Source organism: Rhincodon typus, chromosome 4 (genome assembly GCF_021869965.1).
Source record: "Rhincodon typus isolate 14 chromosome 4, sRhiTyp1.1, whole genome shotgun sequence".
NCBI lineage: Eukaryota > Metazoa > Chordata > Chondrichthyes > Orectolobiformes > Rhincodontidae > Rhincodon > Rhincodon typus.
The window spans coordinates 43585363-43606926 of record NC_063335.1 but is presented as its reverse complement, the minus strand read 5'-3'; the positions used below and the strand labels follow the sequence as shown (position 1 = coordinate 43606926).

The following is a 21564-nucleotide window of genomic DNA, read 5'->3' as shown; positions in this document are numbered from 1 at the left end:
TTCAATCATCTTTCAATCATCTTTCAATCATCTTTCAATCATCTTTCTCTAGTCATTTCACTAGTGTTCATTAGTGACCTTCCATGTTTCAATTGGTTGCCACATTGCCTCAGTGTTACATTGAGATTCTGAGCTTTTGAATGGTACTATATAAATCCAATTTCTTCCTCCTCCCACTTCTTCCAGCCCTTTGTCTCCCGACTGGCACCAAGTCCTTCAGTCACCAAGTACTTTAGTCACAAAGTCCTATTCCAAAATTCCTTCCTTGAGTGACCCTATTTATCTCTCTTTTAGGATGCTCCTCAAAATCCAGTTCCATTACTTTAACTGAGCCGTGAGCTCCACCTCCCCAGATTTCTCCATTCCCAGTTGAACATCTGTTTTCCATACACTAATCTGTAAAGTCTCTTTGTTAACACTTACATCAGTGAGAGTTTGTGTGAATAATTAGCATAACGTCTCTAGATGAACCTTAGTACATTTGTGAAGTGTGTCACTGAATGTATTAACAGTCAGCTGTAAGAGTATTTTAGGCTTTCTGACTGGGAGTGAGATGCCATCAGAACTGTAGTCAATCATCCTGCTGTTAGCAAATTTTAATAAGTATTAATAATTGTCACTGCAGCAGATGGTGGTACTGGTTTACTGACAGTTTTATTTTCCATCTAAATTTTAAAAACAAACCTGTTCCCACAAATAGGAGGCCATTCATCCCCTCAAGCTCCTTCTATCAACAAGTGGATCCTGTCCGTTTTCTGCACACTGTAAAAGCTAAATAGGGGGAAATACAATTGGCAGCAAAAATTTTAGCCCAGTCTGTGTATATTCCCTTTTTCTGAAGGAAGAGGTTGATGTGGAATTGTAGTGGTTAAAATTAATGATGCTTTCTGTTTCGTAGCGTGGTTCCATTCAGTTAGACCGGAGTTTGTTCATGTGGTGAATTCCTGGATCTGCCCCATTCAGTTTGATGTCCTGATAAGTGGCAGAAGCGAAGAACCAATGATGCCCTCTGCAATTCCAGCCTCTCTCTCTTTTCCACCATTTCCCTGTTCCCCCTGAGCCCATTTATAATCCTGTCATACCTAAACTGACAAATGTTCACAGGGCAATATTGCCCTATGTTAGAGAGATGGCGTACTGTTGTCCTCCAGGCTGTGTTTGAGCAAGTGTAGCACCCAGGGGCTCTAACAAAATTAGTGTCAGTGGAAATGGAGGTGTGGCTGGGAGCATATTCTCTCCACTGGTTGGAGTCTAGGAAGATGGTTGTGGAGCTCAGTTGTCTCAACTCCAGGTCTTTCTGTGCAGGAGTTCCTCAGTAAACTGTCCTAGGCCCAACCATCTTCACTGCTCCGTTAATGACTGTCCATCCATTATAAGGTCAGAACTAGGGATCTTTACTGATGATTGCACAATGTTCAGCACCATTCTCAACTCCATACTGAAGCATTCTGCAGAAAGACCAGAGCAACATCTAAGCTTGGCTAATAAGTGGCGATTAATATTCATGCCACACAAGTGCCAGGCAAAGACCATCTTCAACAAGAGAGATTCTATCTGTCACCATTTAACATTCAGTGGCATTACCATTACTGAATCCCCCACTATGATCAACCTGGGGGTCACCATTGACCAAAAAGTGAACTGAACTGCCTACATAAATAGTGTGGCTACAAGGGCAGGTCAGGAGCTAGGAATCCTGCAGTGAGTAATTTATCTCCCAACTCTCCAAGGCACTGCTTTGGAACATTTCAAAGAAAGTCATATCAGACTGTAACCATTAACTGTTTCTCTCTCCATGGATGCTGTTAGACCTGCTAAGTATCTCTAGCATTGAAAACTACATTCTGGAGATTCCAGTGGGTCAGGCAACATCCATGGAGAGACGTGAAGCTAGCGTTTGGAGTCGAGATGACTCTTCATCAGAGCTGAAGTGTTGGGGCGGCAGCATTTATGCTGTAGTTGGGACGGGGGACGCTGTGGGGTGTAGAGTGCTGGGGTAGAAAAGATGTTGATAGTTCAGATTAAGTGATTGGAATGTATCTCCAGCGCGATGTTTTTATTTTTGATTTGTGTCATCTGCTGCACTTTGCTTTTAAAACAAATTTATTTCTTAATACTTGCTGCTACCACCGCCACCACTGTCACCACACACACAAACCCCACCCAAAAACAATTTTTTTGCTAAACCTCTGGCCACTGTTCAATGCCAGAAGCCAGGACACACCACAATCTTACAAATGAGAGAAAAATCTCCATTTTTATTTGAATTGCATTTTCAAAGGTTAAAGTTGCAACACATTTTGCAAAATTGTGAAGGTGCACTCTACTTCAAATTGAGCTTTTTTAAAAAAAAATTCCATTGGCATAAACACTCTGGAATTGGTTATATCTTCCCTACTCCCTACTCCCCAGCCCTTCCAACTAACTCCCTTTAGCCCGTAGGCAAGTTTATCTCCTGCTTGTGAGAGATGTACTGTAACCAATAGTTCAGATGAGCCCCTCCTCCTGTTATCCTGCAGGCATTTTCCAGAAAGCTCTTAATTTGCATTCTGCCTTATCTTGGAGCTTTTGAAGGGTGCACTTGATGGTAAAATTAGCCAGAAGACTGCACACAATGTATGTTTTTTTTGTCCTACTGTTTAGCAACCACTAGCCTAATAAGAAAGTGACCCCCCCATTTCTAAAGCCTCCATGAATTTGCTTCCAGCGGTCTGACACTTTGTTCTAGTGATATTCATAAAGTCACTTCAAAGTTTCACGTGCTTGCAAAACCTTTTAGTGAGCTGGTGTTAAAAGCCCAACGTAATACTAGTCTCAAAAAAAATTACTATTCTCGTCCTTTACAAACCTTTTTGTTAAGTTGAAACTAGGCTGTAAAAGGTAGGCTGCTCCCTAACATTCTGGGCTTCAAATACATTCCAGCTGAGACAGACGTGGTTCCAGTATGGAATTAGCCCATATGTTGCCTGGACTGGGCTTTCAAATTGACAATTTCTTGACCTTTTTTGGATTAACTGACAAATAAACAGAACTGAGCAACATAATCACATGAATTAAGAAATTGAATTGGATGTACTCAATTGTCTGGCCTATAATTTTTTACGAAATCATCTTTCATTGTGTTTTTCAAGTTTTAAGTGTTGTTCAATATTTTAAGAGTTGTATTTTGTTTTTAGCCTGATATCTTTCCGTATTTTTATTTATCTAGCAATTAAAATGGTTTTAGACTTCTAATTAGAACTTGGCTATGTGCTAGTTGCAGAGATTTAGATGATGGGTTTGTTTTTTTAATTTTATAACTGTTTTTCATGTAACAAAGTGACAAACATTAAATTAAGTTTGTGCACCCACTGCACTTGTAACTTGTATAAGTTACATATGAAAGAAGGAAATGAAAGTAGAATACTATGAATGCTGGAAAGTTAATGAAAAAGTCTGGAAATACAAAGGACAGACGGCATCTGTGGAGAAACCTAATTAACTTGGTCAGCGGCATTGCATCAGATTTTGTTATTGTTTATGATGTAAGGTTCATATTGTGGAAAGATCATTGTGCTATGTTAACTCTCTTTGCTCTCTGTACATGCTTCCTGACCTGAATATTTCTAGCATTTTCTATTTCATTTAAAATTTACCACATTCACACTTTTTGCTTTTAGACGTAACATTGGTTGGATCTATTTTCTAACAGACAAAATCCAAGTTTTTATTGCAAGGCTTTTGATGAGTTATCTTCTATGCTGCATTCACGCTGAGCATTGACTAATTACAGCAATTTTGGTTTTACACCAACATATTTTCTGATCTCCGGATGATCCAAAGAGCTTTGCAACCATATTTTGAGGTATTGTCACTTGTAATTCAGGGAACGTAAGAACCACTTTGCTCATAGGACCTTGCTATTTGCAATAATAAGATAATAACAAAATAATCTGCTTTTTGGTATTGTTTTAGTAGTAATTTTTTTTTCTTTACTCATTAACGGGACGAGGGCGTCGCTGGCCAGGCAGCATTTATTGCCCATCCTTAATCGCCCAAGTGCAGTTAAGAGTCACCCACATTGTTGTGGGTCTGGAGTCACGTGTAGGCCAGACCAGGTAAGGATGGCAGTTTCCTTCCCCAAAAGTCATTAGTGAACCAGATGGGTTTTTCCTGACAATCGACAATGGATTCATGGTCATCATTAGATTCTTAATTCCAGATATTTTTAATTGAATTCAGTTGAATTCAAATTCCATCATCTGCTGTGGCGGGATTTGAACCCACATCCCCAGAATGTTATCTGGGTCTCTGGATTAAAAGTCCAACGATAATGCCACTAGGCCGTCACCTCCCCCAGTGTTGGTCAAAACTCTGGGAAGAATTCCATTATTATTCTTCCATATAGCACTGTGGGACTATTTACATCCACTTTAGCAGGAAGCCAGGGTCTCTGCTTACATCACATTTTTGGAAAATGGCACCTCTGACAGTGCAGCAGTCTGTTTTTGTAACACAGGAATGTCAGATAAGATTTTGCCCCAAATCTCTGGAATGAGACTTGAACTTGCAAACTTTTTAACTTCCAAGACATTGGCACCAATTGAGCCATAGCTGGCACCACTTGTGGAGGATGAGGAAGGCATTGAGACTTGGGGTTGTTGAGGTGAAGTGGTGGTGTCCCTACCTCTAAGCCTGGAGACCCTGGTTCAAGCCCCACCTGCTCCAAAGGTGTGTAATAACATCTCTGAGCAAATTGGTTACAAAATATGAAGGCATTGAGACTCTGACTTTCCCAGGAAATCCCCTTTGCCCGGGTGCCAGGTTGGATTCTGGCTCCCAATTTTAGGTTGCACACATTCCCAAAAAAAACACTTAAAATTCCTGAAGCACTTATTATTGGTGGGCTTTCTGGCTGAAGACTGGGAAAGTGTACCAATTGATAAGAATATCTTATCCAGTACACCTGATTATCAGTGATAATATTGTAATGTAATTCCTTTAATTGGTACGAATCAAAAGGCACACTTTATCAGACTAGAGTTCAGATAAAAAAGTGAAGCAAGTTAATAGTGTGGTATTTATTTTAAGTAAATATATTGGCGATTAAATGAACTTCAGATTGTAATGGAAATTTTGAGAATTTGTATAATTTCTGTCTTAAAGGGCCTGACATCCTGACAGAATTTGCCTGGAGTGTAATCTTCTTTTCTTCTCCATCAACCAATTTATCATCCATTTGCAATAGTTCTTCTTCATTTCATGCATCTGAATGTTCAGAACAAACCGCTTTTAAAGTACCCTATAAAATGTCTTCTAAAAATGCATATTTACTGCCCCTCCTTTTCCCATTAACCAACAGGAACAAAAATCCTTGGGGCACAGAAAAGTGGTCATTTGGCCCACAGTGTCCATGCTAACCCATGGACAACCTTATCTCATCTTCCAGCTCTTGATCAGTAGCCCAGTTGATAAGTGGTCCTTCAAGTACCTATTAAATTCTTTGTTGATTTTTTTTTAAAAAGCCATGTGAGTTTTCACATGATATCCCCCCCGCCACACCCCCCACAAGAGCACTAGGATTTCAATGGGAAGTTTGTCTTTTCTTCTCTCAAAGTTACAATCTGAAACCTCTTATTCTTCCTATAGCAGGGTGACCAGAACTGTATACTGTACTGCAGAAGAGGACTTGCTAATGTCTTGTATAACCTCAACAGTTGAGTTACTGCAAAAGTAATGCAGCTTTTCAACATTCATTCTTAGGATGCGAACATCGATGATAACACTAGCATTTGCTGCCTGTCCCTAATTGCCATTGGGACATTGGTGAGCCACAGACTTGAATGGCTGCAGTTTGTATAACACAAGTGTACTTCTGATGCTGAATGGGAGAAAAGGAAAAGTACTGCCCCGAGTCAGGATATGGAGGGGAACCTCCCAATTGGTGGCATTTCCATGTATTGGCTGTCCTTGTCCTTCTAGATGGCAGATGCCTCTGGTTTTGAAGCAACCTAAGTGGATTGCTGGAGTGCACATGTAGATTGTACACACTACTGCCACTGTGTATCACTAATGGAGTTAATAAATGTTTAACCAAGATGTGGTATTGATTTTAAAAAAAATGCTCTGACTTGGTTGGTGTCAAGCTGCTTGAGTGTTCGAGCTGCACTCATCCAGTCAAGTGGGAAGAATTCCATCACACTCCTGCTTTGTGCCTTCTGGGTCGTGGACAGGCTCTGGGGAGTCAGGAGCTGAGTTACTCAACAGAATTCAAGACCTCTGACTTTCTGTTGTAGTCACAGTATTCAAGTGCCATTTCTGGTGAGTCGCTACCACCAAGACACCCCCCTCCCCCCCCACCACCACCACAACGTTAACTGTAGCGTTTCAGTGATAGCAATGCCATTAAATGTCAAGCGACGATTGTTAGATTTTTATCTCTTATTGGAGATGATCATTGCCTTGAACTTCTGTGGCGCCAACATTGTTCAGATCTTGCTGCAAACAAGAATTGCTTTAGTATTTGAGGAGTTGCCGATGGTACTAAATATTATACACCAATCAGTGACATATAGTCCCAATTTCTAGTGGAGGAAAGGTCAGTGAAGCAGCTGAAGATGGTAGCATCCTAGGTCCAACTATGAGGAACTCCTGCAGTGATGTCCTTGGCTTGAGACAATTAGCTCCCAGCAACAACAACCATCTATATTTGTGTTAGGTATGGCTTCAACCAGCAGAGAGCTTTCCCTTGATTCCCATTGACTCCAGTTTTATTAGGCCTCCTTAATACCATACTCCGTCAAATGCCACGATAACGTCAAGGACATTCCTCTCAACTCGTGGGTTCAGTTCAGTACTTTTCACCTTGTTTGGGCAGACTATATGTTGAGGTTAGAACCCAGTGGTTCTGGAGAAAGCCAAACTGAGCATCAAGCACATTGTTAGTGTGCAAGTGCTGCTTGTGTCATGGCTGATGACAATATCCATCAGTTTGATGGTTGAGTTTAGTCTGATAGGCTGAGAATTGAACTAGAATAGAGTTTGTCCTACTTTTTGTTGATAGCATGCATCTGGACAATATTCCACGTTGTCAAGTAGGTTCCAGTTTTTAAACTATGCTGCAACAGCTTGACTAGGAGCCCTGTATAGTTTGAATTACTTGTTCCATCATTTGTACAACTGGAATGTTGTCAGAGCCCATGACCTTTTTACTGCATTCAGTGCCTTCAGCAGTTTCTTGATATCAGGATTGATAACAAAGATTGGTCCCCTGGCATCTTGGTAATAGTAGAGTGAGGAAGTATTGCTGGGTCATGAGGTTACCTTTGTTTTAACTAGCTTGCTGCTGTTGATGGCCCAGAGCGTTTTGTGGCTGCCCGACTTTGAGCAGCTGGACCTGTTCTGCATGTAGCTCATTTAGCACAGGCAGTGCCACACAACATGATGGAGAGTGTGTCCTCAGTGTATGGATGGGATTTTTGCCTTCACAATTACATTGTAATGGTCACCCCTACCATTACAGTAATGGACAGCTGCCTTCTAAGATGCTGTTTCTCCATCACTGAATATTACTCCCTTGTGAGAGCATCCATTTGTCATTTGCTCAAATCACGCAATGTTTTTGGCCTTTTTTCTCTGAGAGAAAGGACAAATATAATGTTTCTTTGACTCTTTACAAGTAAGCTCACAGTTTACTTCGTGTGTGGATCTGACTGAAACGGAGGGTAGGTATGTCATGTTTGGAGTGTCCGAGCCCCAGAGATGTTGAGATTGGAAATGCAAATTAGAAGAGAGCCCACCAAATTTAAGTCTGGAAAATATTCTTCTTAAAACTGGATTTACACATTTCTGTAATTTCTTGTAGATAGTGAATACCTTTATCTTATGGGAGAACCAGAAATATTCTGCTGTCCCTTTCTCACATTGTTGCGGGGGTGGAAAGTGTATTTGTTACAGTCAGGTTCCTCCTCTTAAAGTGAGAAGTGAATGAAAATCCATTAGTTAGTTAGTCAAGATTAGTTTTGAGGAGGCTGTCTCAAATCATCTTTACAGCCATGCTTTTAGCCGTCCATTTAATTTAATAGCTTTGTTTCCATTCCCTTCTAAAATGTCCTGAGATATTACTTAGGTTAAAGGTGTGATATAAATGCAAGTTATTGGAACTTCTGTTGCAAGTTTAACACTTCTTTTTCTTTAAAGCCAGACCAATAACGTGAAACTAGAGGCATTACAAGATAATCTAGTATTTTGTATAGATCTACACACTGTGCACAGACCCTGTCTTGTGTGCGTCTTTCTCTTGCTTTCTGTTAGCGAATGCACGTTTTGACTGTCGAGCCACCAAGGCAACAACAATCTGAGGGAACAGTTTTGTAACAAAGACTTGATGATGATTCTGGTAAAGTAACAAAAGGGCAAGGATAGGGAGAAGTTAATTCTGAGCGTGAGAAGTTTCTTCCTTGTTGCTGTGCTCAGTGACATAATGAAGGCTGTGTATCTGCCATCCACTAACTGATGCAGCTGCTGCTATACGAATGCTAAATGCGTGTTCTGTGCCAGCGCAGCAAAGTTATCAGGGTTTATCCCAACCACACTTGAAGTCAACTGCTGCACCCGTCATGAATTTAGTTGAATAAACAAAAATGCCTGTTTGGTATTGATTGGCCTTTCTTGGGAGCTTGGCGTGCAAAAACACTACTGTGAAATGCTTACATTTTGAATTTCCAACTTCTCAAGGTTGACTTTTTTTTCCCCCCCTTCCTTCCTTCCTGCAGTTGAACACGAAAAGGGCTTTGCACTCTACCAACCGCATCATCAAGAGTACAAATTTAACCTGTCCCAAATTCCAGAGGGAGAGGCTGTCACTGCAGCAGAGTTTCGGATTTACAAGGAATGGGTGAGAAGGCATTTCGAAAACGAAACATTTCAGATCAGCATCTACCAGGTGCTTCATGGGAATGTCAATAGGTGAGAGCAGACTTGGACAATAACATTCCCTCGATCTGCCCCCCTCTCTTCTCTCCTCGCCTCCCCTCCCCCTCTCTCCTCTTCCCCTCCCCCACCCCACCACCACCTCTCCCCATCGAGCATGTTCTAATATCCTGCAACTTTCCCAAATGTGTGTGGGCTTGGTCCAACTAGGACCATAGTTTTCTATGAGATAGCAAGAACTGCAGATGCTGGAGTCAGAGATGACACAGTGTGGAGCTGGAGGAACTCAGCAGGCCTGGCAGCATCAGGAGCCTACAGCCCGATGGCCTAAACGAGGATTTTACCAGTTTAAAATCTCCCCACCCCCGGCCTCATCTCATGTCGAAGCCTCCCTCCCATTGGGCTGTAGGCTCCTGAGGCAGAATATGAGGCTGTCTCTCTCTCTCTCTCTCTCTCTCTCTCTCTCTCTCCCTCTCTCCCTCCTCATCCCCGCCTCCTTGACCTGACACAACCTGTCCATCTTCTCTCCCACCTATCCGCCCCACCCATCCCACTGACCAATCCCACCACTCCCTACCTGCATTCACCGACCACCATCCCATCTACCTTCCCCAGCTCCATCCCTCTTCTCTCTATTTATTTCAGAGCTCCCTTCCCCCTCCTCCATTTCTGAAGAAGGGTCCTGACCCGAAACGTTAACTTTCCTGCTCCTCTGATGCTGCCTGGCCTGCTGTGTTCCTCCAGCTCCACACTGTGTTATCCCATAGTTTTCTGTCATTGCTTTTAATGACTCGTCCCCAGGAGAATGGTGACAGAGCTGCTTATTTAGTTCGAGCTTAGCTCGGTTGTAAAGGTGTGAAGTTAAATGATGCAGGGCTTAAGACCTCCAATGCGCTATGTTGCACTGCTATCAGAAAATCTACTTAAAGTAATTACTGTCCGAAATGTAAAACCTGTTTGAACACTTCCCCTTAACTTTTGAAACCATATGTCATGTTTCTCCAAGTATTTGTTTTGCATTATATTATCAATTGTTGTCTTGTACAATGGATTCCAGGTGAGTGTATACTATTCCAATACATCAGTTAAGTTTTGCATTGTTTGTCAGATATTGTTCTATCCCAAGCAATGATGGGTGTTTACAGAGTCTAAACTCTTAATGTGGTGTTGCCAGGGGACCTAGAATTGGGTGCGTGCAGTTTGAAAGCAAGCAGGATCTTCCAGGAATATGCTTCGGTGTACTCAAACAAGTAATAATTCCACTTGACAGTCAGGCCTGTATATTCTAGCCAAACAAAGCAGTTCTTAATTGCTCATGAAATTAAGGTTTTATAATTTTACTAATAGTTCATTTTAAAGGTTGACTTCATCATTTGGGCGAGCAGTTTTTAAATTTCAAGTAAATTAATCCAAAAGGATAACTTTCGAGAAATAGGGTTATAGTTTGTGAACATGCAAGGTCTGGCTTGATGTAATTTAGTGCTTTTTTTTGACTTTGCAGAACTTTGGAAATGCTGTGCCAGAAAAGGTTTTGTTTTAGCAAAATTGTAGTTTTGCTTCATTCTGATGAAAAAGTGCAGTTCAGAATGGCTTGTGGATATATTGGATCTTGTAATATTATATTAAAAACACTGTTTTTCAGACAGGTGAGTGCACAAAAAGTCATCATTGCCAGTGTCGACGAAGAGTTGTAAAGCACAGGCAATTTGGCAAAATTTTCATCAGGCTATCCAAAAAAAATCTTGGATAGGAAAACAAATATCTGCAAGTGTGTGATGTCGGAGAAGGGAACTGGGAATCCTTTATTACAGTGTAAGGTGAATAGCAAGGATCTTTTCCCTAGGGTAGGGGAGTACAAACCTTGGGGGCATATTTTTAAGATGAGAGGAGAAAGTTTGAAAAAGGACATGATGGGCAAGTTTTGTTACACAGTGGTTCATGTGTGGAACAAATTTCCAGAGGGAAGTGGTGGATGCAGGTCCAGTAACAACATTTCAAAAGACATTTGGAAAAGCACATGAATAGGAAAGGTTTGGAGAGATAAGGGCCAAGCGCAGGCAAGTGGGACTGGTTTAGTTGGGAGACATGATCATTGTGGACTGGTTGGACCAAAGGGTCTGTTTCCGTGCTGCATGACTGAGAGTAACCTGTGCATCTCTCTCACGTGCTGGCAGAATTGTCGCGAGTTTCTCTTTGCTTCTCCTTGCAGTAACTAAAAGTTTTAATCCTCTAAATAAGGCTTCACACAAACTTAAAAACAATTCACAGACATGATTGCAATTTTTAACAATGAATAATTTATGACTGTTTGTTTGTTTTTGCTAAATGTTTTTAAATGAGGCTCTGGCTTACTCAATAGCCTGGACTGGGTGCATGAATGGTTTCCTTTTTAGTAATTTCTTTGTTAAAACTTTACAGCAATTTTAAAAAAAACTCGTACATTGTACGGTTGTCCAGACAATTTTTCTGACATTGCCGTTCAGTCGAGGGGAAGTCTCGGTGAAAGATTGAAGGACCTGAAATTCCGATGAAGATGTGTGAGGGGATGGAGTTGAGTGGTGATTGGGGGAGGCGAGTGAAGGAAAAGTTTGAGCTTGTGGATTTCTGAGAGATTCTCCTGCAATTCTTTTGAAAGAAGCTATGGAAAAGGTCCCTCTGCCATTTGATTCAGAACTGTGCAAGGGAAAGGAAACAAAAGTAACTTAAAAGATAATAATAACAGTATGGAAAATATTTTTGCAAGATTATATTTCTGTTTTGAGACCAGTTTAGTTCTGTGACTAAGCTTGCTGGACCCGATTGTGCTATACATGAAGTCTCAAACAAGGCCTTAAAATGAGCGATTGCTCCTTAAGTGTAGTCAATAAAATTTAAATCTGATTCAAGCTTAAATCTCTATCAGTTAAGTTTTTAGTTCCGTGTGCTAAAAAATGCTGTGATTTGTTATAATTCAATGTGTAATGCACCACACTCCAGTTACGCTTTTGTAAAATAATATGTTTTATTGTGTTTTTGTCTGGATTAGACTGCTGAATGGTTTAAAAAGTGCAGCAGTACAATCACTTTCAGCTTGTTTTTTATCTTCAGGTTACTCAAAGGCAAATCTAACCTTGACCTTTTTCAGTAAACTGTAATTGTGAGGTAATCAGTATTTGATTGTTCGGAAATCATAGCAATCAGACTGTTCCTTTTTAAAGGGGTAGTCTAAATAAGTGAAATGATTGCATGCATAACTACAGATTGGGTGGTTTCAGAGGTTTTCCAGCTGACCATTGTAAGAGTTTGAAGCATGGTTTTGCTGTACAGTTCTCTGCATGGCAGCTTAGTCACTCAGATTGCTGCTGGGTACTCTATTAACACATGTATCCAATAGGCATGGATATAATGCATACACTCTGAAGATATTTTCAAAGGTTATGAATAATCTAATTTCGTGCTTAGTTGGAGAGAAACAAATAGACATCCTGTAAGTTGCCAAACACACACAATGGGTGGCATTGTCTAAGCATTAAATCATGTGTTCTTTTTGTCTTCCACTAGTAAAACTGAGTCTCCCTCCAGTGAAATGCAGGAGCACTAGTGTCTCGATGAGAAAATCACGAAGGGGAGGGGATGTCCAAAAAAAAATATACCCTGTTAGATCCTCTGAAGAGTTATGTTGGATAGCTATGTTCAGATGGTTTAGTTTCATTTCTAACCCCCCCTCCCAAATCTGGTGGCTGGAATGTTAAGATAATCAGTGTATTCTGGAGAGAATCCTGAAAAATCATTGTATTTTAAACTCAATGTATATAAAGTACATGCTGGAGGTGCTTTTAAAAATCAAATCCACAAGCGACAAACTTTGAAATGACAGAGCTTCAAATTAGCCCGCATTGAAAGCCAAATCAAAGGACGAGGTATTGCATCACATGCATCTGACCAGTCTGTTATACGCCCAGCTAATTATAGCTTTAAAAGGCACTCTGTAGGTCTTGAGAAAAATGGTCAATCCGATCAGTCTTTCATGTCACCATGCAAATACATTTGTACCCTGTGGTTTGGTTAGTGCTCCTGGGCATGGACATGTCAAGTTTATAGTCTCTGCACAGTAAACATGCTTAAAATCTCAATTGATTTAGGGTGATAAGAGGCCATTCAGCTGGTTATATCCATGTTAGCTCTGCTAGAACATTCCAAGCCTAACTTTACTACCCTGTTCTCCTTCTCTTAGCTTTTGATTTTTAGTCTGCTTTGAGTATTTACCAAATTTCTTCTTTGAAATTGCAATATCTGTGTCAAAGTTTATCACTCATATAAGCCACTGAATAAAGAAACTTATTTTAACTGTCTTTTTCTCCTGTGTTCTTTATGTTGATGGTTCCTTTATCATTGACTCCCCAAAGTGCTTCTGATTCTGATCAATATGTTCTGATTCAGGGTGTCAAAACTGTTCATAATTTTAAAATGCGTGTTAACTTCAGCATCAGAAGTTCTAGCCTTGGTGGGTTGAGTTGTTGAATATACTTAATAAATTTTAACATGGGCTTGTTCGGCCAATTGACCTAACTCTGAGCCATTAAGACTGTAGCTATTTGGGCTGAGTGTGCAAGTTTTTATAATTTTGGCTGTTGTATTAGCCTAGGCAGTTCAGGAAGATCCTAGTTTTGGTGTTTCCTCTGTGCCAAGTCAGCCGATCTACCCCAAGGCAACAGCAGGCTCGTTACAACTCGATTCAGTGTTGTTTAGTGGTGAATTTGCCCCAGCATCTTCCAGGATCCCTGAATTCCTTCAAATATGGCCCTTTGTCCGTCATTACTGTTGTTACTCCACCTTTGACTCTGCTTCAAGTGTTTAAGTCTTAATGTTTGGAATTCGATCACCTAAACCTGTCCATTGTGTAAGGGCTTCAGGATCCTGGAGTGACCTTGTCATGTCCCATGCAGACCACCCTGTTTCAACCAAGGCAGTGGAAATGACAAAGGCTCTGCAAAGCCATCCTTCCTATCATCTAGCGACCAATGTAAAAGCCAGGCATAGTCATACACTCAACAGTCGTATCATATCGGCTGTTTGTTAATGAACTTCTCTCCACCGTAAAGTTAGAGTGGGAATGTTAACAGATGACTGCACAATGTTCAGCGCCATTTGTGAATCCTCCGGTACAAAAGCAATCCATGTCCAAATGCAGCAAGACCTGCACAATATTTCACGTTGGGATGACTAGTAGCAAGTAGCATTCACACCACATAATTGGCAGGCAACGACTACCACAGATATGAAAGAATCTAACCATCTCCCCATGACATCCAATTACATCATCATTGCCCATAATCAATATCCTGGTGTGGGTGGAATTACCATGAATTGGAAATTGAATTGGACAAACCATTTGAAATTTCTGGCTTCAGCAGCAGGTCAGAAACTGGAAATTCTTTGAGTAACTCATACTACGCATGCACGCACAGATACACACCCTGCCCATGGTGGAGCAGACTTGATAGGCTGAATGGCCTCATCACCACAGTCTGCAGGGCAATTGGGGATGGGCAATAAATACTGGCCCAGACAGTCAACAGTTTTTATATTAAGAATGATGTGGCTAGAACTTGATAAATCACTGGTTAGGCCTGAGCTGGAGTCATAAAGCTCCAGAGCACAGAAAAATGCCACCTAACTGTTCCAACTCCATTTTCCAGCACTTGGCCCACAGCCTTGTATGCCTTGGCATCATAAGTGGACAATTCTAGGCACCACACTTGGGAAACATTGGCCTGTCGTCCTTGCGATAGAGACGAGGCAGCCTAATTTGAGGATCTGAAGATGTTGGCTGTTGCCAAAGTAGATAGAGAAAACCATTGCCTCTGGAGAGTAGGTCAGCACCAAGAGGCTGTCAATTTAAAATTCATTGACGCAAGATCTCTGAGAGATGAGGCAAAATGTTTTCATTGCATTGTCAGTCCTCTACTTTGGAAGCTGATTCTGTAAATAGGGTTGGGGTGCTTAGTGTGAAGGACTGAGGGGGTAAGTCAAAACAGGATTTGGGACTAAACACAATTGCTGTTTCAAAGTGCAGCACTGACATCAAAGGCTGAAAGGTGGCCTCCGGTGCTAAGTTATGGTTGATTTCCCTGAGGCAACCATCTAATGTGACACCCCTACCTCTCATCGTAACTTCTTCAATAAGCAAGCACTGGTTCTGATCCAGTTTTATCTACTCCTGAGTCTTAGCTGAATCCCACTGTTTCACAACTTCCACTTGTGCACAATTTTGTGATTGCTTTTTGGAGATCAAAGGATACCATACCTAGTTGTATAACTCTCCTCTTTTTTTTTTGTCAAGGCATTAAACAGTGCAGAAAAGATTAGTGAATGGTTTTAGAGGTTGGGGATAGAGCAGACAATATGCAGTTGTTCTCTTTGGAGAAATTAAGAATCAAGTGGAAGATTTGAAATATGTTCAGAACGATGAGTAATTAGGAACGATCTGTACTTGTTGGTGGAAGGATTGAGGACCAAGAGGTTGCTGATTTTAAGGTGTGTGAAAGAAGTAATGTGAAGAAAACATTTTATGCAGTGAATGGTTAGGATCTGGCATGCACTGCCTGAGTGTGGTGGAAGTATGTCGATCTATGCCTTCGAAAGGAAAATTAGATAAATATCTGAACAAAAGTTATTATTTGCAGGACGACAGGGAAAAGGCAGAAGTGCGGGTCTAGGTTGGTCACACATGCAACATGTTTGAATGTACATGATGGACCAAATAGAGTGTCTCTGTGCAGTGGCCATTTGTTTTTCTAAAAGTCAATATAGCAGAGAATTTCTCCCTTGTCGTCAGGTTGTTACCTTACAAATAAACTTCCCCAATACAGGTATAAGCAGAAACTATTATCCAGATTTTGTTGGCTGCTTACTGCTTTTATTTCTCAAAGGGTTGCCCCAGAGTTAATGTGAACATAATAGTAGTGTACTCCATTGATTCAAATCATTTCAGTCTTCACTGGCTGTTGCACAAACTGGAGGCTGTATCTGAGTGAGATGAAGACAGTATCTTCGTTGGTCTTATCTTAATCATGCAATATGATTGCATCACTGCAATATTTTCTGGTGATCCAACTCCTGTACATTAGGAGTAACTGTAGATTGTGTACTTCCCTACCCGGAACACCTCCGGTGAAATGATCTGATTGTATCATGACCATGTAATTATTTTATGTATTTTGTGAAGTAAGTTATTGTCTTTTTAACATGATCATGAGACTTTACAGAGCAATTTTGTTTATTTGCTGGAGTAAAAAATTCTTGACAGGTTGCTGGGTATCTGAGCATCAGGATCACAAAGGTCTGTCCCTGTGCCTATGTCTCTAATCTTCAAGCAAGCCCGGCCTGAACTTATTCAAAAAAGTCTTTTATCCATTCTTATAAATACAAAGATTGAAAGTATTTTTAACTTATAACTCAACCAGTTTCACTAACTTAGAGCAGGGGTTTTGCAATAAGCTAACCTTTATCTTGTTTAGGACTGATGCTTTGCTGCCACTTATTTTTAAGTTGGAGTGCAACAAGTTAAAAATGATACAAATTTGCATGTTAAAGGACCACTCTGTGATATGGTCATTGACAGTAGGTTGAACTTGGGAAGTTAGTACACAGACATTGCATAGCTTAATGCTGACTCTGCTTCACTGGCGAATATTTCACATCTATAGTTAAATTCTAACAACATAAAATTGGTTGTTGTGCAATTTAAAAGCTGAGAATAATAACAGGGCCTAAAAGGCCAGCAAGTACTATATGATGTTTGTCTCTCATCTGACCTACCAATGTCAGACATCACAGTGAAGCATGAACCTTCTGGAGAAAATCCGAGGGATATCATTGCTCCCAATTTTCAAAGATATACAGGAGAGGGTCCTATCTGTGGAATTGTCAACAGGAAACCAAACTTGACTGGGTTAATTATTTCCACGGCATAAGCGAAGAGAATGGGGATGGCCTGCTCCTTTCTCCATTCCTTCAACACCCAGCCCAATGAGAGACCGTCTGTCTGGCTGTCAACTGACACATCATCTCTGGTGCCACTTTGACTGTTTACGGTTGGGTGGTCAGTCGTTTGGTAAATGACCACACCTTGCAACTCATTTATAAAAAAATAAAGGAGGCCTCTGTAGCTATGGTGCATGTGAGGACACTGCACGTTTCATAACTGGCTGCTGAGTTCTACCAGGGTTTTCCAGACTATCCAGTGCCAGTCCTGTGGCTACTGAATGACTAAAGCCTGTATGATGCCAAACTAAGACCACTGCCACTTCTGTCATTTTCATTTATTTGTCTGTTTTTTGGTTTGTATCTTTCCAATCTTATCATGCCAACAACAACTTTTTTAAACAGTGCCTGTAACATACTAAAATGTTTCACGGAACCATGTGAGACATTTGGTCACATGACCATGCACTTATTCAAAGAACTAGGTTTTAAGTAAGCCTTAAAGGAAAGTGAGCTACAGAGACAAAGGTGTCGGGAAGGCCTTCTAGAGCTTGAGCCTCGAATCTGCAATTTAGTCATCTCTTGAAGGAGAGAAAGAAACTTAAACCAACCCGGAGGAAAAAGAATAGCACTTTCCTTTCCAAACCCCAAAAGACAATCCAGCAAGATCTCACCAAGTAAGTAATTGCTGTTAGTGATTATAGCTGCCCTTCAGCTATTTCCTGTACCTTGATGTTCCTGGGCTTTCAGGAACTCACCCAGTTGTCATTTGTTTGGACTCCAGTGAGTACTTGCTTATCACAGGTTTCAGTTATCTGTTGTAGAAGTCGGTGATTCTCTGAGAAAGTCTTGCAATCTAATCCAAATTTGTTTCTGCATTTCCAAGTGATGCCTCCACCCTCAGTGTGTCATTCTCTACCCAACTTAAATGTCCTCTTCACTTCAGTAACATTTCAAAGTTCATCTACCAATGTTCCTTAATCAACTCCCTCCCTTCTGTGAAATCATGGCACAAATTAACAATACCTTCCCTGGTGTCTGCCCACATTGTCTGTCCCCCTGATTTTACAATGGAATCTGATTTTCAAGAATTGAATCTAGGAAATCAATTCTCTGGGATTCCTCCTGATGTGCTGAAAACAAAACACTTGCATTTATATAGTTCCTTTCACAACATTATTATTTTAGAGTTAACAGATTCCATCAGACTTGAGTAATAAAGTAATCAATATTGATATTATCTTGTGCATCCTTTCTAATTTGTGCACATACTATCTCACCTTGAATCCCTGACCTGAGCACATGGAGATGGTACAATTTGTGCTAACTGCTTGATCCAGCCACACCTAGGTTTAATTACTTCCTGCAGTCAGTAAGCTCCCCTAAGAACAACTATTTCCTTTTCAATGATTAAATCTCCACCCCTTTTCTGTCTTTGAAAGCAGATTTTAAAGAAGCTGTAGTAATGTCTACTGGCAGTGGGGCCCTTTTGGTGGAATTCCCAAAGACAGCACGACTTTTTTTTCATTGTGCATTTGGAAAAGACTCAACTAATTTCACTCTGAACCTCAAGCAAGTGGCCTCCGAATCCAGCTCAGATCTTAACGCTTTTTTTAAAAAGAAGTGTCACTGGCAAGACCAGCATTTGTTGAGCACCACCCCAATTGCTCTGTACTGAGAGCAGGTGATAGTCAGTTGCCTTTTCTAACCACTATGGTGAAGGTCACTTTGAGTTTGTAACCACCATGTAGCATCCTATGTCATTTCAGAGAGTAATCAAGAGTTGATCACGTGTCTGGTGTTAGGTACAGGTCAAAGTGGGTAAGAAGCCACGTCAATCCCTGAAACATGGGATTTTTTTCTACAAATCCAGTAGTTACATGGCTGGCATTTAAGATTCTAGCCTCCTTATTAACTGAATTTAAATTCGCTGGCAGGATTGATAAGGTTCAAACTCCTGTTGCTACGTCATTATTTCAGGTCTCTGGATCACTAGTTTAGTAACAGAATGGGTATGCTACCATTCCAGGGCCTGTGTGCAGTGCAAGGCGTAAGGCTTGTATCTTCCGATCGTGACCCCCAAATGTATGCCCACCTAAAAATTTGTGGTTGGCCAAGTCCTTTTTCACAAATGCAAGGAAATCTGGACAGGGATGCAAGAATAAATTTGAACTGCTGGCGGACCCTACAATGGCAGCTCAACATGGTATGGGTTTGGTGGAACAGTGGTGAGGGGCATGAGCAGGGACAGTGGTCACTGCAACAGTGAAGGATTAACCACCATCAGTACCCTGGATGGGAAGGTCAGTGAGGGAGTAAATGGGGTCACTGATGGGAAGGAGGTACTGACTAGTTCCTTCATGACATCACTTCCACCCTATTTCTACAAACTGTGTCAGCTTGTGCTTGAACCCCCAGCAAGCTCTTGGGAGAAATTCCTGAACTTTCCAGGGTTGGAGTGCCTGCCGTTTATTTTGTACTGGGTACCTTAATCTGTTACCTAGGATAAACTAGGAAAAAATGATTTGGCTCACATACATAACTCAATTGACATTATGCCATAGATGAGACTTTTTAATTTTTTTATTTAGCTTGCATGTGGTTAATTGTGGCTTAAGACCATCAATGAACTTTTTTTGGTAATGCATGTTTTCATTTTACTTGACTGTAATTAAGTGTAACAGCTGTTTCAGGACCTTTTTTATTTGAAATTCAAAAATTTACTCTGTCTATTCTGTCTCTTTGCAGCAATACGGATCTGCTCCTGTTGGATAGTCGGACGGTTTGGGCCTCGGAAGAAGGCTGGCAGGTTTTTGACATCACCACGACAAGCAATCTGTGGGTGATGAGCCCACTGCACAACCTTGGGCTCCAGCTTCACGTGCAGACCATTGATGGTGGGTAGACATGAGTAGTTCTGATACTTCGGAAGTTACGGGCAACTTCCACGTGTTGCCTGATTTCTTGTTTCAAATTTAAACATGACAATGAAATGTTCAATCGTTGCACAAAATAATGAATTTTCTTGTTAGTAGAGAACTTGAATATTACTGAAAAGCGAGGGATGTTGCTGACACTTTGCAACTTAAAAACTTCATGTCAAATTTAAGATGATCACAATAATTTATATCATTGAAGAAAATGGTACTGATTGAAAAATCTGTCTAGATCAACTGAAGTGTTGCCATGGAGAAAGCAGCAAGGCATTGTAGACTTCGCTATAATTCAAAAAGACCCTGTTGCTTTCTCCATGGAAACGTCTCAGTCAATCAAAGTCAACTTGTGAACCAATAAACAGTTCCTACTGGAGTATATGTTGTTGGGATTGCTTGAAGTGTGACATTCTTGCATTTGTCCTGACGAGTAAGATGAAAAATTTTGACATCGCGTCTCTCTTTTTAGCAATATTCAAATAATATTTATTGAAGTTGTTAGTTATTGTGTGAATGAAGTATCTTGCCCAGCTTTTCTTTACTACATCAATTGCGAAGTCTTCATGTGAATGCAAAGCTGGGAAACTTATTACTTTTGAATTAATTTGCATCAAATCTACCCATTTTGAGCCTCATCAAGCAATTTTCTACAGTGTTTTAATTCCCATTTATAAAGTACTTTGTGTTTTCGATTTGATTTCTTTTTGGCTGGTTGTGGGGCCATATTTGAAGACAAACACTTTAGCCTGTTAAAGTTGTTTAGCGAACAGTAAAATGTGCTCAAGTCTGTGCACAGGCAAGGAATTGGAAGGACGCATGTACCTTTTGAAGGAAGAAATGAATTGTCTTTCACTTTACGGCTTTCACTTTGTCTTTCTCCCACCCCCATCTGTATGCATAGTGCTGCAGAAGAAATATTTTCTTTTGATAGTATAGTGTTTTTAGCAAGTGCAGTTCTACTACTTTTAGTTTACTTTATAACTTTACACATTGCAAGTTTAATCAAGATAATTGCAAAAAACGAAGGATTGAAGTAATCTTCTGCTACCTGGTCCTGGATCAATTTTAAACATTTTCTAATGAACCTGTTCAGGGATGTTATTACACCTGGAGCAGATGGGACTTGAACCTGGGCCTCCTGGTTTAGTGGTGAGAACTCTACCACTGTGCCGCAAGCGCTCCCAGATCAGTTTTATGGTCCTGGCCCAGAGTAGGAAAGGGGCTAAATTAAGAAAGGAATCGGCTTTTATCTTTCACAATGGTCAATGCTAAAGTGGGGGTAGGGGAGGGGAGGGGATACAATTTCTGATTCTGATCAACTTGCAGTGGTTCAGGTAAAATGTTTCTGTTTGGTGAACTATATTAATTTGCCCAATTGTAGTGAACCAGAACCCATGCTCTCAACAATCCAGGTCTGGATTAAATAATTTAGAAATAATGATCTGACTATAGGCTATTGATTTGCTCATTTCTCTACTCCTTGCAGTTTTGTCCTTCACCTTTCAGCTACCTATAGGAGCCTTTCAATTTCAATGCGTCATGGCTTGACATTCAATGGTATTACCATCACTGAATCCCCCACTGTCAACATCCTGGGGGTTATCATTGACCAGAAATTCAACTGGACTCACCACATAATTGCAGTGGTTAGATGAGCAGGTCAGAGGCTAGGAAGAATGTGTTGAGTAACTCACCCCCTGACTTCCCAAAGCCTGTCCACCATCTACGAGGCACAAGTCAGGAGTGTGATGGAATA

General features: G+C 40.7%; 1 protein-coding gene across 1 annotated transcript in view; it reads left to right on the top strand.

The window, feature by feature from the left end:
- The window catches only part of bmp6 (bone morphogenetic protein 6), a 110342-nt gene that overhangs the window by 37106 nt on the left and 51672 nt on the right, over positions 1 to 21564 (top strand). The window contains exons 2-3 of the mRNA XM_020529650.2: positions 8754 to 8946; positions 19624 to 19772. Coding sequence (XP_020385239.1) covers positions 8754 to 8946; positions 19624 to 19772 — 342 coding nt within the window. The remainder of the gene's footprint in view (positions 1 to 8753; positions 8947 to 19623; positions 19773 to 21564) is intronic.